Below are 16,257 nucleotides of genomic sequence, written 5' to 3'. Positions count from 1 at the left end.
TACATACAGTTGCAAGAAAAAGTATGTGAACCCCTTGGGATTACGTGGAGTTTTGCATGAATTGGGTATAAAATGTGCTCTGAACGTCATCTAAGTCACAACAATAGAAGAACACAGTCTGCTGAACATAATACTACACAAACATTAAATGTTGCCATGGTTTAATTGCACATAACATGTAAACATTTACAGTGCAGGGAGGAAAAAGTATGTGAACCTTTGGACTTAATAACTGGTTGACTCTCCTTTTGCAGCAATAACCTCAACCAAACGTTTCCTGTAGTTGCAGATCAGACCTGCACAATGATCTGGAGTAATTTTGGACCACTCCTCTTCACAAAACTGTTTCAGTGTAGCAATATTCTTGGGATGTCTGGTGTGAATCGCTCTCTTAAGGTCATGCCACAGCATTTCAATCGGGTTGAGGTCAGGACTCTGACTGGGCCACTCCAGAAGGCGTATTCTGTGCTGTTGCAGCCATTGTTTTGTTGAATTACTTGTATGCTTTGGGTCATTGTCCTGTTGCATCACCCATCCTCTGCGGAGCTTCAGTTGGCGGACAGATGGTCGTACATTTTCCTGCAAAATGTCTTGATAAACTCTGGAATTCATTTTCCCATCAATGACAACAATCCGTCCAGGCCCTGAGGCAGCAAAGCAGCCCCAAACCATGATGCTCCCTCCGCCATGTTTTACAGTGGGGATGAGGTTTTGATGTTGGTGTGCTGTGCCTTTTTTTCTCCACACATAGTGTTGTGTGTTCTTCCCAAACAACTCATTCTTGGTTTCATCTGTCCACAGTATATTTTGCCAGTAGTGCTGTGGAACATCCAGGTGCTCTTTTGCAAACTTCAAACGTGCTGCAATATTCTTTTTGGACAGCAATGGCTTCCTCCGTGGTGTCCTTCCATGTACTCCATTCTTGTTTAATGTTTTCCTTATTGTAGATGTGTCAACAAAAATGTTAGCATGTGCCAGAGATTTCTGTAGGTCTTTAGCTGACACTCTGGGATTCTTCTTTACCTCATGCAGCATTCTGCGCTGTGCTCTTGCAGTCATTTTTACAGGACGACCATGCCTAGGGAGAGTAGCAACAGTGCTAAACGTTCTCCATTTGTAGAAAGTCTGTCTTACCGTGGACACATGAACATCAAGGCTTTTGCAGATACTTTTGTAACCCTTTCCAGCTTCATGCAAGTCAACAATTCTTGATCGTAGGTCTTCTGAGAGCTCTTTTCTGCGAGGCATGGTTCACTTTAGACAGTGTTTCTTGAAACCAGCAAACCCAAAACAGGTGTGTGTTTTTTAAGGGCAGGACAGCTGTCAGCAACACATCCAATATCCTCACACTGACTGGAGTCAAAGTTGGCTCACTCTTGGCTCCAATTAGCTCTGGGAGAAGTCATTAAGCTAGGGACTCACATACTTTTTCCTCCCTGCACTGTGAATGTTTACATGTTATGTGCAATTAAACCATGGCAACATCTAATGTTTGTGTAGTATTATGTTTAGCAGACTGTGTTCTTCTATTGTTGTGACTTAGATGACGTTCAGAGCACATTTTATGCCCAATTGATGCAAAACTCCACGTAATCCCAAGGGGTTCACATACTTTTTCTTGCAACTGTATATATATATATATATATATATATATACACTGTCCATACATATAAGAAAACAACTACTACAAAAGTGACTGCAGAGCTCAATCTCAGTCTTCCAAAGCCCGAGTCCACAAAAACGGTGCGGAGGAAACTCCATAAGCAAAACAATCACTGGTGAGCTGCAATTACCAAACCACTAGTGACCAATATTGATGCTCAGAACAGAAGAGAGTGGTGCAACACCCATAAATCGTGGACTACTGCTGAATGGAAGACTGTAATAAGGTCTGAGTAATTGAGCTTCACACTGTTCCCAACCACTGTATGTGTTTACATGTGGCAAACACCATCCCAAGCTTACGACCAGGACTGTCTTGTGCCAATGGTTTGGATGCATGGATTGCGGAGTAATCATGGTTTTGGCAGCCATATCATGGTATTCTGCAGGCTCCATCATCACCTTGAAAGGTAGAGTCACTAACAACAACTATGTACACATTTTGGCTGACTATGTGCACCTCATGATGCACACATTGTTTCCCAAAGCCATTTATCAAGACGATAATGCTCAGATTCACACAGGTCAATTTCTGTGGACAAGGTTCTGGCTCATTTTCCGAATCCGGCATCTCTGCGAGAACTGGAATGATTTTTGCATGAAGAGTGGTATCAGATTCCATTATCCACCAACCAAGACATATATTTGTCAATTTTCAGGAGAATTCAGGCCGTCTTGGATGCCAAAGGTGGTCCAACACCATATTAGGTAACAATTTTCTTCTTTTAACTGGTGTTGACATAATTTTGTCAAACTCCTGTGTATATTTATATCAGGCCTCAAATTTTCCACTCGCTTGCTCGCATTTGGCGAGTGGAAATAAGGTGGGGGCAAGTGTGTACCTCAGGGCCATCTTTCTGAGCAGGCTCGGGCCTCAAGGTCCGCTCCATCACTTGCACTGGGGGCTTCGTCAGACTGCTCAATACGCTGAGCAAAGTGAAAGCAAAGGAAGAGAGAGTGTGTCCTGTGTTCACTGCTTCCCCCTAGAGTGCAGTAACCAGCTCTGTGAGGTAAGGTAATGTACTGCAACTTTTTATAGGGCTGTGTACATGTGTTTGTATGTGTGTGTGTGTACATGTGTCTGCATGTGTGTGTATGTACATTTGTGTGTGTGTGTGTACATTTGTGTATGTGTGTGTTCATTTGTGTGTGTGTGTGTGTGTGTACATGTGTCTGTATGTGTGTGTACATGTGTTTGTGTGTGTACATGTGTTTGTGTGTGTACATGTGGCTGTATGTGTGTGTGTGTGTACATGTGTCTGTATGTGTGTGTATGTACATGTGTCTGTATGTGTGTGTATGTGCATGTGTCTGTGTGTGTATACATGTATGAGTGGTTTGGACAGGTTCAGGATCATGTGGTTACTATGGGTGGTAGAGTATGGGGTATTTGAGGTACTGCTGGGTTGGAGAGAAGGTAGAATATGCTTGGCAGAGTTATGGTTTGGTGAGAGATTATGGGGAGTTATGGTTGTATGCGGTGCATGGACTAAGTATGATGGAGTGTTTAGGGGGACATTGAAGGCCCTGATATAATGTGGGGGTAACTCTGGGGACCCTGATGTAATGTGGGGAACATTAAACAGTGTCATTTTAGGAGATAAATTACGAAGGCATGTTTTGGGGCGGAATTATGGGCGGGGCAGGGTAGGGGTAGGTTGGGGCAGCTGGTGGCGAGTAACACTTAAGGCCTGGCTAGTAGCTCAAGACATAAAATTTTGAGCCCTGTTTATATATATCAGATCACAAAAGAAATTTTTCATTTGATTTGCATACCCCAGACAGCCAAAATGACTATTGCACAAAATATGTCACAATTGGTTATTCCTTAGTGAAGGTCAGTTCAGGCTTGGAACCTACCAGTTTGAAATTGGCAAAGAAAGGGTTGGCCTACACATGGGCTTTACAATGACCAACCTATAGTAATATGTATTATAACGTACATACTGAAACAAACTCTTCAATAAAAAGTCACTAAAATGAACCTTACATCATAATCTGTCAAGGGTCCCAAATCTACTAAATGCTCCTAAACATCTAGTTAACCTGTTGTATTCTGCAGCATATTAGTTAACCTTTTAACTGAAATAATGATAAATATTAGGTATAGACGTATTAGTGATAACACTAACCAACCATCTGCCAGACAAAGAGATTAACTAGATAGACTAGTTTAGTGTCAGTTGTACATGTATAGACAATAATATGTTGTTCGGATGATTATGATCAGTTGGCAGGATCCCTCATGCATTGTTCAACACAAAAACACTACGTCTGCCATTTTTCATATAATTAGAAGGTTGGTCATGAAATTAAAAATATATCATATCCATAGTTGGACTGATATGAGAGCTTCTCAAGGAACCTTGAACAAGGTAAATATACTGATGGGTGAACTTACTGAAGACAACTTAATGCACCATGCTAGTGCCAAGCTAGGCAAAAATAGAGCAGACATATTTATTATAAGCAGATAACAATAAAACAACCTGCAATACAAAATATTTATTAAATGTAGTAAAGTAACAGAAAGCATTCATAGGCCTGTTTTGAGACTTCTTAACCCCTTCATGCCGACGTCACATAAATATGCGGCCTCATGGAATTGGGCTTTTTTCCGTGGGGCCGCATATTTGCGTACCTGTCTTTGTGCTGGGAGTGCGCTGCACTGTGCGCTCCCAGCACAAAGACCACGGTGTCACTGACAGCACTGGGTCCCATTCTAACGATCGGGACCCGGGACTCCTGATTCCGGGTCACATGATCGTTGTGATAGCCTCTGATTGGCTATCACAGTGATCAGTCACTGTGCAGCCCGGCCCCCTTGTTTTTTTCTCTCTCTATGAATGGAGAAGAAAGATACATTGTATCTCTCTAACTCCTGGGATAGAGAGAAAAATGAGAAAATGTTTGTAAAAAATGAGAGAAAATGTTTGTAAAAAAAAAAAAAAAGATAAATAAATATTAAAAAATAAAATAAAAAATAAAGAAAAAACACCTAGATCAAGGTTTGATCTAGTTCAATGCCAGGGTTATTGTTTGGGTCAAGGTCAGGGTCAAAGGTCAAAAGAACAGGGTCAAAGGTCAGGATTTTAAAAAAATGGTATCAGTGTCAGTTAGTGTCACTGTCAGTGTCAGTGTGTTTTAGGTAAAAAAAAAAAAAAAAGACAAAAACAAAATGTGCACTATTGCTTCTGGGCTGTACTACAGGTACAAACAACAATTAACATACACATATAGTATCGCTGCGATTGTCAAAAGCTGGAGAATTTATTTTGGGTTGTTCTTTGGTGGTAGGTTATGGTAGTAACAAGAAACACACAGCTATATAAAAAAAATGATTTTTACTATGTTGGGTCAGTTTTCCTTTGATACTAAAAAAAAAATCAGGAGATATCCATTACCATTTACCACCAAATGAAAGCCCAATTTGTCCTGAAAAAAACGTGGTATAATTCACCTGTATGTACAAAGTAGTTGTGATGATATGTACGGTTTTATTAACACATGTCAACTTTGCAAAATTGTGCTTAGGTATTTAGATTTGTTTTACCCTTAGGTGTGAAGGGGTTAAACAGGTAATACCTCTCAATTTGGTTTAAAGGAACAATAAGGCCCTAAGATAAAAAAAAGTCCTCTTTTACATTCCACCAATAGTATATACAAATTGGTCAGCACACAAAAGAACATATAATCTTCCAATTGACCATGGTGTCTAAAAAAAGTTTATAAGAAATTTATGATAGTCCATGAATCTTGTTATATGTGGCACGAAGTGGCAGCCTTCCCAGAGTGAGCCAACTCTAAGAATGAAAAAGGAAAGGAAGAGAGTGAAAAAGGCGCCTTCTAAGTGCAGTATATAAAATAATTTTAATGAACTCCAGTTAAAAAACACTTACAGGAAGACAAATATTAAACGGCCCATAAGACATAAATGAGGGTGCACTGCCAAATTCCACAGCATACACGTCCCCTTGTCCTGAGATGTGCTCGCTGTACGTGGAAGAGGAGCCTCAAGCCACTGCAGTCAGACCTAGAAGTTCCTGAAACCAGCGTGGAACACACTCGTTGGGTGAACGTAACGTCAGCGGCAGGGAAGGCACAGCACCACAGGGAAACTAGGCTACACGCTTGGACCCCACAGCTTCTTCAAATGGCCTGAGAATGAATTGCTATGTGTACTATTTATGTGAAAATGCTGGCTTGTGGACTAACAGGCACAGCAAATCTAAATGGATGAGTTCATCAATGAATAAAATGAACATTTATATACAATAAATAAAAAATAATGAAAGGAGTTTCTAAAAAATTATTACAAAGGAAACATTAGATACAAAATGTGACAGGTACTGATGAATTGAAATCTTATATAAAATTAGGAAAAATAAATAAAAAAATATGAAATATTAATTTTTTTAAAATATATATATATACATACACACACGTATACACACACGTATATACACACATACATGTATACATGTACACACATATACATATTCACACATATATGCATGCATAGGTACACAAACACACCATTAATTATATGTGTGAAGATATAATTGCCTGTGAAGATAATTTAAAGATTCTCACAGTTTTCAAGTCTTTTCTGTTAATCTCTAACATTCACCAGGTTTTACAACATCCATGCAGCTAAAAACAAGGCACCTGAAGATGACACCATTACCACATCCAGTTTGGAGGATACCACAATCCTTGATGATATGGATATGGGTGCCTTAGCACACTTAGAAGAACTCTATAATGAGAATTTAGATGACATTACATGGTGGCTGACACAACATGGTTCCACTTCAACCCCTATGCGACACACCAGTCTCAAACCTAGATCCATTTTTAATCCCGTTCACAACAAGGGGCCATATCTCCAAACATTCTATCAAGTGGTCTATTCTTACCTCATTAGGCTGTGTAGACAGAATACTCAACTTAAACATACCAAGCTGCATTTCTAGATCTCAAGGGACTGTACAAATGTAAGAAAAAATTATGCCTCGCATGCCTATATGTTAAAAAGAATTTACAGTATAAGGTAAAACTTACAATATCCACGATTTCCAAAACTGTTCATCACAATATGTGGTATACTGCCTTACTTGCCCTTGCGGCTTATTTTATGTAGGCAGAACTATCAGAACTCTTAGAAAGCGTTTTGGGGAACACAGACACCTCATTGAGGATGGTGACTGAGGACAGTGATGACAACATAGTGTTTGACTTAAGATGGTGATGACCAACATAGTTTCCCTAAATTCTTCCTAGATCCACCTCTGGACTGTTTATTTGGGTTATTGAATCCATCCCTTACACTCTCCCGGTGGCAGAACATTTTAAATGTTTGTGCCAACGGGAGACTTTCTAGATTTACAACCTAGGTACCCTTGCTTCGGGAGGCCTCAACGAAGAGTTAAAAATACACACCCTGTTATAATTCCATCTCAAGCCCTATACTTTATGATATTACGTATAGCAGTCATTATAGCTATGATTCAATACATTCTTGCATAATCATCTGTATCATTTATAATTATATTTACAGGGGACCCTTAAGGTCTTGCTACATAGGTCACAATGACCATAATGGTCTATGGGGGAATCTTTTTTATACTAAGTATTGCCTTCACAATACTAGATTGTTCCATACTTCTGATAGAAACATGTATACATGTCTCTTTTCATATTCATAAGTGTATATTTAGGTGTATACCAAATGGTTCTTCCCCCCCACTCCCTGTTTCCTGTATGTGCACACACTAGGGTTTTTGCTCATATACATACACAACTTGGACCGTAAGTATAAGTTCCTTTACTTATTCATTTATTATACACGTGTTCTCGCACACCAATGATTCACATTATAATTAATGGTGTGTATGTCTATGTATGCATGCATATATGTGTGCATAAGTACAGGTGTACTCACTTCTCTGAGATATATATATATATATATATATATATATATATATATCTATATATATATTTATTTTTTTTAAATTGTAATTTAATATCTTATGTGTGTGTGTGTAAATATATATATAGATATATATATATATATATATATATATATATATATATATTCCTAATTTTATATAAGATATCAATTCATGAGTACCTATCGCATTTTGTATCTAATAATTATTAGATACAAAATGCGATAGGTACTCATGAATTGATATCTTATATAAAATTAGGAATATATATATATTATATAATTATATAATCTAATATTTTTCCATTGTAATAATTTTTTATCAATTCTTTTCATTATTTTTTATTTATTGTGTATATATATGTTCATTTTATTCATTGATTAACTCATCCATTTAGATTTGCCGTGCCTGTTAGTCCTCAGGCCAGCATTTTAGCTTAAATTCATGCTCGGGTCATTTGAAGGAGCTGTGGGCTCTGAGCGCGTAGCCTTGTTTCCCTGTGGTGCTGTGCGTTCCCTGCCAATGACGTCACACCTGTCTGACGAGTGCGATCCAAGCTGGTTTCAGGAACTTATGGGTCCGGCTGCAGCGGCTTGAGGCTCCTCTTCCACGTACAGCGATCGCATCTCAGGACCAGAAGACATGTAGGCTATGGATTCTGGCAGTGCACCCTCATTTATGTGTTACGGGCCGTTTGTCTTCCTGTATGTGTTTTTAACTGGAGTTCATTAAAATCATTTTGTATACTAAACTTAGAAGGCGACTTTTCCCCTCCCCTCCTTTCTTTCTACATTCCACCAAAGTTTTTCCTAAATGTACACTATGCCACATATGCACAGCTAATTGTACATTCTTGGCATGCCCCAGATGCCAGGATGAATAAACTCCCTTTCACATGTGCAGGAGTTATGTCACCCTGGACCAATGTTGCCTAACACAAAGAAAGACCAGACTAAAACTGGACATACAGTACATGGATTGAAATGCGTCTGGTTCAGCAGGGACCAGTCGAATTTCAATCCATGTGGGGCCACTGTGGTTGAACAAAAGTTGATCTGAAATATGACTTCTGTTCAACTGCCATGCTGGAGAATTTCTGCTCGATCAGTGTATTCTGTCAGTAGGGAGGTCTCTCCTCTATCAAACCACAAAGACACAGTGGGGAAGATTCTCTCATCCATCTCGAGTGTGTGGATGGGGAAATCAGGCTAGATTTTTTCGTTAAAAATAAATTGACTCATCTAAGGCTAGCCTAAGCTTTAAACGAAAAAGAACTAATCTATCTGGTGATGTACAGCTATATACATATTAAAAGGGTTGGTAAAAAGTCAGCTCTGTAAACTCCTGTTTTATATTGTCTGCAACTAGTACTATTTATCTCTATGAAGTGAGGAGGACGGAATTAGTAGTTTGCAGAAGAGAGTTTGAAATGCAGATAAGATTACTTGTGCTTCCGGATCAGCTCAGAGAAAATGCTGGCAAGATCAACAGATGTTTTCTGAGCTTGCTGAAAAAGTTCTGTTCCTGAAAAATGAAACTATTGCATCCACCAAAATTGCAATTTTACAATGTTGTTTTTACCAATTATTTGTATAAAGCAAAACTCCATGCAAATAATTTATAAAGCAACCTACAATCCAGGCCATGTGTGCCTTCGGAATTTTTACTTACAGCTAGTATGAAAAATTTAACCTAGCTTTTCATTAGTTTTATGTAACACCTACACAGCAGCATTCACACTGGAAGAGGAAGGAAGGTACAGCAATCAGTCCCATTCAGAGTTTTAGCCACTTGCACAGTGTTTATTATTAGTCAAACATATTTACAGGCTTGCAGGAGAGAAGAAAGCACAGGAATGACCACACTGGTGTGCTGCTGCTCCTTCATTGTCCAGTGATGGGGAAATAGATGTTACTAAAGAACCTTGGTAGCCATTTTTCTCTTGTCATTTATTTATTATTTTATTATTATTTATAGATAATTGTTGAACACAGAGGAGGTTTGCAGCCATTTGGGTAAGGTAATACAAATACAATATGTGAAGAGTACAATTGAGATCTCAAAAATGTTCCTGTCCCACTTTAATGATGCAGGATTATCAGAATATCTGAGTTGTTTGTATTATTTAGATATAGGTTGCTATGGATGAATGAACAGCATTGGTAAAAATATACAGCGTTATTAAATTGAATACGCTGAAAGTAGCAAGCCTTTGAAAATCACAGAACAGTGATCTGTGTATCTCACATATGAATGTTACATAACAACATTAAACATCTTGTAGGAACACTGCCCACAGGCAAACTCTCACAAAAATGATTTACATTTTGTTTCCATCACTAAAAGACAGACTAGCTGACTACAAATGGGAAATCAGAATGATTGTATTTCGGTAATAATGAATTAAAAATACATATAATACATATATACTGTATATACATAATGTATCAAAATTTGGCTGCTTTAGCAGGAACTAGCTGAATATAAATCCATGTGCAGCCCACTAGGTTCAAGTGAAGCCAGAGTTAGACTAGCTTCTGTCGAACGGTTCTGCTGGAAAACCAGAATTTGATCTGTCAATGGCTGCATCGTTGATCAGTGTAATCTGACAGGAAGACGGGGGAGGACCCTGTAGTTAGAAGACAATAGTGCAATGGGAAAGATCTCTACATCTACATCGTTAGTGTGGATGCAGGAATCTCTGAGGTTTTTTTTTTGTTTTGTTTTTAACATTCAGCCCACTGATTGAACAAGAAAAAACTCAGGGTGTGTATCCAGCTTTGGACTTTAAACCATGTAAGGGGTCCTTTACTCTTAGAGCAGTAAGGATGTGGAATTCCCTTCCACCATTGGCACCCACTTTTACCTCCACTACAAAGAATTCCAAGAAGAATTCTAGCTTAGTTCTGTAGTTTGCTGGGGGGAAGTGGGAGACATTTGTACCATGTGACATGTTACACTCAAAATATGGGTGTAACATGTTAAAAAAGTTAGAGTTAGATATATGCCTCATGTCTGAGGTGGTGCAGCTTGATTTAGAGTTTAGGGACTGCAAAAGAGAAAGTTCTAGGAAATCCTCCAAAGCACTACATTCTCAGTTATAATATCGTTATTTAACAGGACAATCAACTTCATTATTAGCATTTCCTCTGCTACCACTAATGTTAATAAATACTTTCCTGTGATGTTAAAAGTAGATGATAGTGTCCTAGTTTGGATTCTTCTTTAGTCTTCAAATGTATCTTAAAAACATTACTGATAGAATTTTCTTGCCAAGACATTTATATTACAATACGTATTGGCAAAGGTTGTTTAATACTGGTTCATGCTACTATCTCTTTTCATTGTCATTGCTATAAAAATACATTATTTTTATTCCCTCAAGCTGGTGGAATGAATTTATGTTGCAGTTGGTTTGCACTTGTGCAGAGCTGCAGGGCCTGTGAGCCCAGAAATGTTTTTATTTCTAAATCAAAGATCATATACCGTATGTTGTGTATGAAGTACTTACAGTTATTCCGGCTGTGGCAACCGCAAGAATTCCAACTATTTGAAAACTGTGATGTAGCACCTTTGCAATCTCTTCCAAACAGTTCTACAAAATGTCAGATATAAAACTTATTAATACCGGAGATACAAAACTGTATCATTGTTAGCAATATAAAAAAAATACAAAGTTTAAATGGCTTGCCACTATTGTAATGACCAATGGCTTTTTTTCGAATAACACTAGGCATATATTTGGCCTTGAGGACCACAGTGTACATCTGTAGCACAATTTGAGGAATGTCGATAAGTGGTAGTATTTACTCTACCTTACTGTACCCAAAATTAGAAAAAAGGTTTGGCTGGAGATGGGCTTTAAGACCTTTAATTCTTTTTGTCCCTTTTTCCAAAATTTAGAAGAGTATATAGCCCTTTTGCCTTTAATCGATATTAGCTCAGCACACAGCTTGGGGGCCTTTCAGTTTAGCTTTTTATTGTTTACTTAGGATAATGCTAATTCAAATTCATTAAATTCAGTGGTGTCCAGCTAAAAGCCAGTGATTTTAAGATCCAGGCTAAAACCACAGTCTTTACACCCCCAAAGGCTGCTGCAGTTTACAGCTTAGCAGATGAAGGGCATGTTCCATACAATAGAGGAGACATTGGGGTTTATTTACTAAAACTGGAGAGAGCAAAATCTGGTGAAGCTCTGCAAAGAAACCAGTCAGCTTCCAGGTTTATTGTCAAAGCTTAATTGAACAAGCTGAAGTTAGAAGCTGATTGGATACCATACACAGCTGCACCAGATATTGCATTCTCCAGTTTTAGTAAATCAACCCCACTGTCACTTTGCCCATTCAAGCTGCAAACTGCTTCCCCAACCCACTGATACTCACCTCTCCACTCTTTCTCCGCTGCTCTTTACTCTGTCACAGCCATCACCAAAATACCAGGGTTGAATTGTGTTGGTACCCAGAGGGAGCACATTATGTCATGTGATTGGCCACTAGGCTTGAGCTCTGTAGTGGTGAGGGATTAAGCAGCAGGTTGGGAGTGAGCTTTATACAGACACTGTCATTTTTCTCTAGATGGGCAAGGTGACAGGTAAAAAAAGCCCCAACTAGATCCTTTTTGTGCTTTAACCTCCCTAGCGGTCTGATTATGTCCATATTTCTCTGCTCAAAGTGGTACATTTTTTTGCATGGAAATATGTTTTTTTTTTATTGTAGGCCTGTCCGAACAAGAGTCTAGTAAACATCCCGGGTATGTTAAAACTTGAAACACGAAATCATAAATTATAATTTAATAAATAATCATAAAAAAAATAATAATATAATAATAATAAATTTAATTCAATTATATAATTTAATTCAATTATATAATCGAACCAAAAACACTGAAATTTGAAAAATAGCTCCAAGTTTGCACATCACTGAACAAAGTCACAAAATCGTTTTCAGTGTCTGATGACGAATTGCCCCATGAATCATTATCACTCAATTCTGCAAGTGGTTCTAATTTACTATCACTGTATTCTAGCTGGTCTAAAGCCGCTTTTGACATAAAGCAACGTTTTTTGGACGCCATGGACATTTCTCAGTTTCCAGGCAGAAAGAACAGTAAATATGCAGGCAGGGCACAGGACAAAGCACTAGGGACAAAATGTATGTGAAATGGTTTGCTACAGTAATGTTTTACTATGTGATTTTACTGATTTTAGTGAATGTCACTTTTTGTCATTTTCAAATTTCCCGCCGTTCCGTCCCCTGTACATCCCGACGCTCGCAGGGGACGGAACCCAGATGAGAGATGCCGGCATCCACCAGATTACATTGCCGGGGACACTGCAGGAGGGACATCGCGGGAGTGCAGGACAAGGTAAGTGATCGAGGGATCGCGGAGCAGCGCTGCATGGTAAGCCCGCGTGTAGCTCGGGGTTACCGCTTGTGGTACTGAAACCTTACCCCGAGCTACACTAGGGAATACTGCCAGGGAGGTTAATGGCATTAAGCAGGCCCACTGAAATAATTATAAATCATACAAAGAATATATAAGTGACCCCAGTTCTCCACATTACTTGTCCTGGATTGACAGGATACAGGGATAAATGATCAGGGGTCTCAGGACAAATTTCCACAATAGAAAATAATAAGGCAATACCAAGCCAACAAATGTTCTTTATATCTTAGAAATATATATTTTCTTCTCCTGTTAGGTGAAAAGTAGTTCTGCATGTAAATCAGATCCCATGCTGCTTCTAATAACATATTCTTTTATTGAAGGAGACCTTCACTGTTAGTAAAGTAGTCCTTTAAAAGCTTCCCCACCTCTCTCTGAGTGGCAACTGCCTACCAAAAGACTAACCTCCAGCACAGCTCAGCACCACATAGCCTTTTCAAAAAGAAGTCCTGGCTATGTCCAGCAAAATAGTACACTCAGTGTTTAGCTAATTCATTCTTATGACTAGAGCCATATTCCTTCTGGGGCCATAGACCTGCCATTGGATTCAATGAGCCAAGTGTCACACATGCACAGCAGAAGACTGATGTGGTCAGGATATTTATTACTTACAAAACTATGGGGTGCTGGGCAGGGCAAAACTCAGGAGCAGGTCTGAAAGTATATTAGTAAATGATGAGAGAAACACTAAGTGATCCATCCATTAATTTTACTATAATAATCATGTGGCATAAGGCACAGAGATTTACAAAAAGGCTTAATCATTTAGGTGTACAGTGGGCAAAATGATGGGTAAATAAATACTATAGACCTGACTGTAGCACTTTACACAAAGACAAATAGTTTCTAGTTAAAGCATACTAAGAGGTCTGATGTGAACTGAAAATACCAGCACTAGCTGCATGTGCCACTGGTCCTTTTAATCTCCAGCCTAAATCTGACCACAACAGCTGAGTAAAATAGTTCAATGTGACAGCTCAAATCATACTGTACAGTTCAAAGTGACAGATCACATTCCTTTCCTCCCCTCCTCCCAAATAGAGCAACAAAGGGGTAAAAAGCTGGATCAACACACTGGTCAGAAAAGGGATTCACCTGACCCGTCTTTTTTTTTTTTTTCTTCACCAAAGATCATTTTAACACACTTTCTATATGCTAATCGCATTTATTTATTATCAACATTTCAAATATGTTTTCATCTGTACCTAATGCTTATTCTATTTTTAAAATGTTTTCCACATATTAGAAGTTCAGTAAAGTGTATTGTTTGCCAAAAGTTTGCTAGAAATCATCTAAAATTTTAGCCGTTAACGGCTGATTATTTTGCACTGTATGCTGAATCCACACCCAGGAAAAGCCTCAATCACCAATCTCCAAATATGTACAAAATGTACAACTTAAATAAAATTTTAAAAAGAATAGAAATCCCCGGTCGCCAGGATATTACTTCCCCCCAGGAAGCTATAATATGAACAAGAACCCAGCGTCCAAATATGTATTATAACAAAAGCCTTATCACAGTGCGTAGAAAGTTCATACTATAAGTCCTTCTTCCAAGGTTCTCACCGTTAACATTTAAATGTCCAATTCATGTGTGAAAAGGCAGTGAACTCCTCTTCCTCCTTTCATAGAGTGTTACCTGGAGGTAACAAAGGGCTTTTTCCAGCAGTGACACCCTAAGTTTCACAGACACTTAAGGCCTAAGTGTCCATGAAACTTACAGGGTCAATTCCTGCAACATTTGACTTTCCATACCACCATTAAGGACTATGGTGTCTGTTTATGACACACAGAATAGCTGAGATTCAGAGGATCACAGCTATTCTCTGGTCATTCACAGTTTATAACACCCAGGAGAATATGTTCAGCCCTTCTCTGGAGATCTGTGTTCTCCCTCCAGATTCTCCAGCCCAGAGCTGGAGAATCGGAGGGACCGAAAACTAAGCAGAGATAATTTACCTCTGTTTAGTAAACTGATCTTTTACTGTAATCTCGCGAGATTATAGTAAAATCAGTCGTTTTCCACCGTTTGTAGACCGTTCTCCAGCGTTTGGAGACCGTTCTTCCTTCGTTCGGAGAACTGCTTCATAAACTGCATTCACAGGAGAACTGTGTTCTCCGAGAATGCCGGAGAACTGAGCAGCGATCTATTACCGCTGGTTCATAAACGGACACCTAAATGTTAGTGAAATTTGTAGGATCAATCCCTGCAACATTTTATTTTCAATATTACCACTACAGTAGATCTTCATTACTTATATTCATTCATGCTGGTCAGTTTGAATTGCAGATTGGTGTATGGATTTAGTACCTGTCTATCAAACTACCTCTCTACTTGGGGATGATTGGTACTATTTCATACAAATGCTATGCTTTATTCTATACCAGGTTACAAAATGACAGACATGATATATTGTCAGTCTATGGTAATCCATCAATGGGACCAGGCTTATTAGTCATATGTATAACATATGGTCAATTTTGTTGTCGCTTGTGATTATATGGTGCCATATTTCATCATATTTGATAATGCTTGCACATGGGCCTACATGATTACTTTTTGTTCTGTGGGGTTTGCATGATCCTATCATTTTACTTTTTGGATGATCAGAACTTATATCATTTTGTTGCCCAAGCAATACGCCATTAAGATCATATGTTTTCATTTAACAATGACATATCATAATTAATTTACCTAGATATGTGGTATTTTCCACTTCTGTGAATAATGGATTAAATTTATGGAGCGTATCCATGATGCTGAGTACATTTACCAGCTTTAGGCGTCTGCAATCTGGATTGCTCAAGTTTTTATTATTTTGATGTGTATTTTTCACCTTGCATGGCTTCATACATTTTTTTCTGCGAGATTCACAATAAAGCAATTTTTGTACCATTAACTACTCTGCTTGGGTTCAATTCAAAGCGTTACTTTACAGCCTTTCTGTAGGGCTGTTTATTTCTTTAAATGTTAGTGGAGGACATTTTTTTCAAGAATGATTTTTATTAGCAGCTATACATTGACACCTTTCCATTACATTATTCCTTATTGGCTTTCTTATGGACCCAAAGCCACTGTCACTGTTCAACTTTCAGTTCTGATGTACAGCTTTATACTGTAAATACCAAAAGGGTTGGCAAAAAGTCAGATCTATAAACTTCTGTTTTCTATTGTCCACAACTAGTATTATTTATCTCT

General features: G+C 38.4%; 1 protein-coding gene across 1 annotated transcript in view; it reads right to left on the bottom strand.

Moving 5' to 3' along the window:
- TSPAN2 (tetraspanin 2) overlaps nucleotides 1-16,257 on the bottom strand; it is a 226,621-nt gene that overhangs the window by 11,936 nt on the left and 198,428 nt on the right. Inside the window, exon 7 of the mRNA XM_089668119.1 lies at nucleotides 11,125-11,208. Within this exon, the coding sequence (XP_089524245.1) occupies nucleotides 11,125-11,208 (84 nt within the window). The remainder of the gene's footprint in view (nucleotides 1-11,124; nucleotides 11,209-16,257) is intronic.

The sequence above is a fragment of the Staurois parvus genome, unplaced genomic scaffold (genome assembly GCF_062004578.1).
Source record: "Staurois parvus isolate SC_StPar_1 unplaced genomic scaffold, SC_StPar_1.0 ptg000056l, whole genome shotgun sequence".
NCBI classification, from domain to species: Eukaryota; Metazoa; Chordata; class Amphibia; order Anura; family Ranidae; genus Staurois; species Staurois parvus.
Note: the sequence above shows the minus strand (reverse complement) of the source record. Positions and strands in the feature narration are given on the sequence as shown.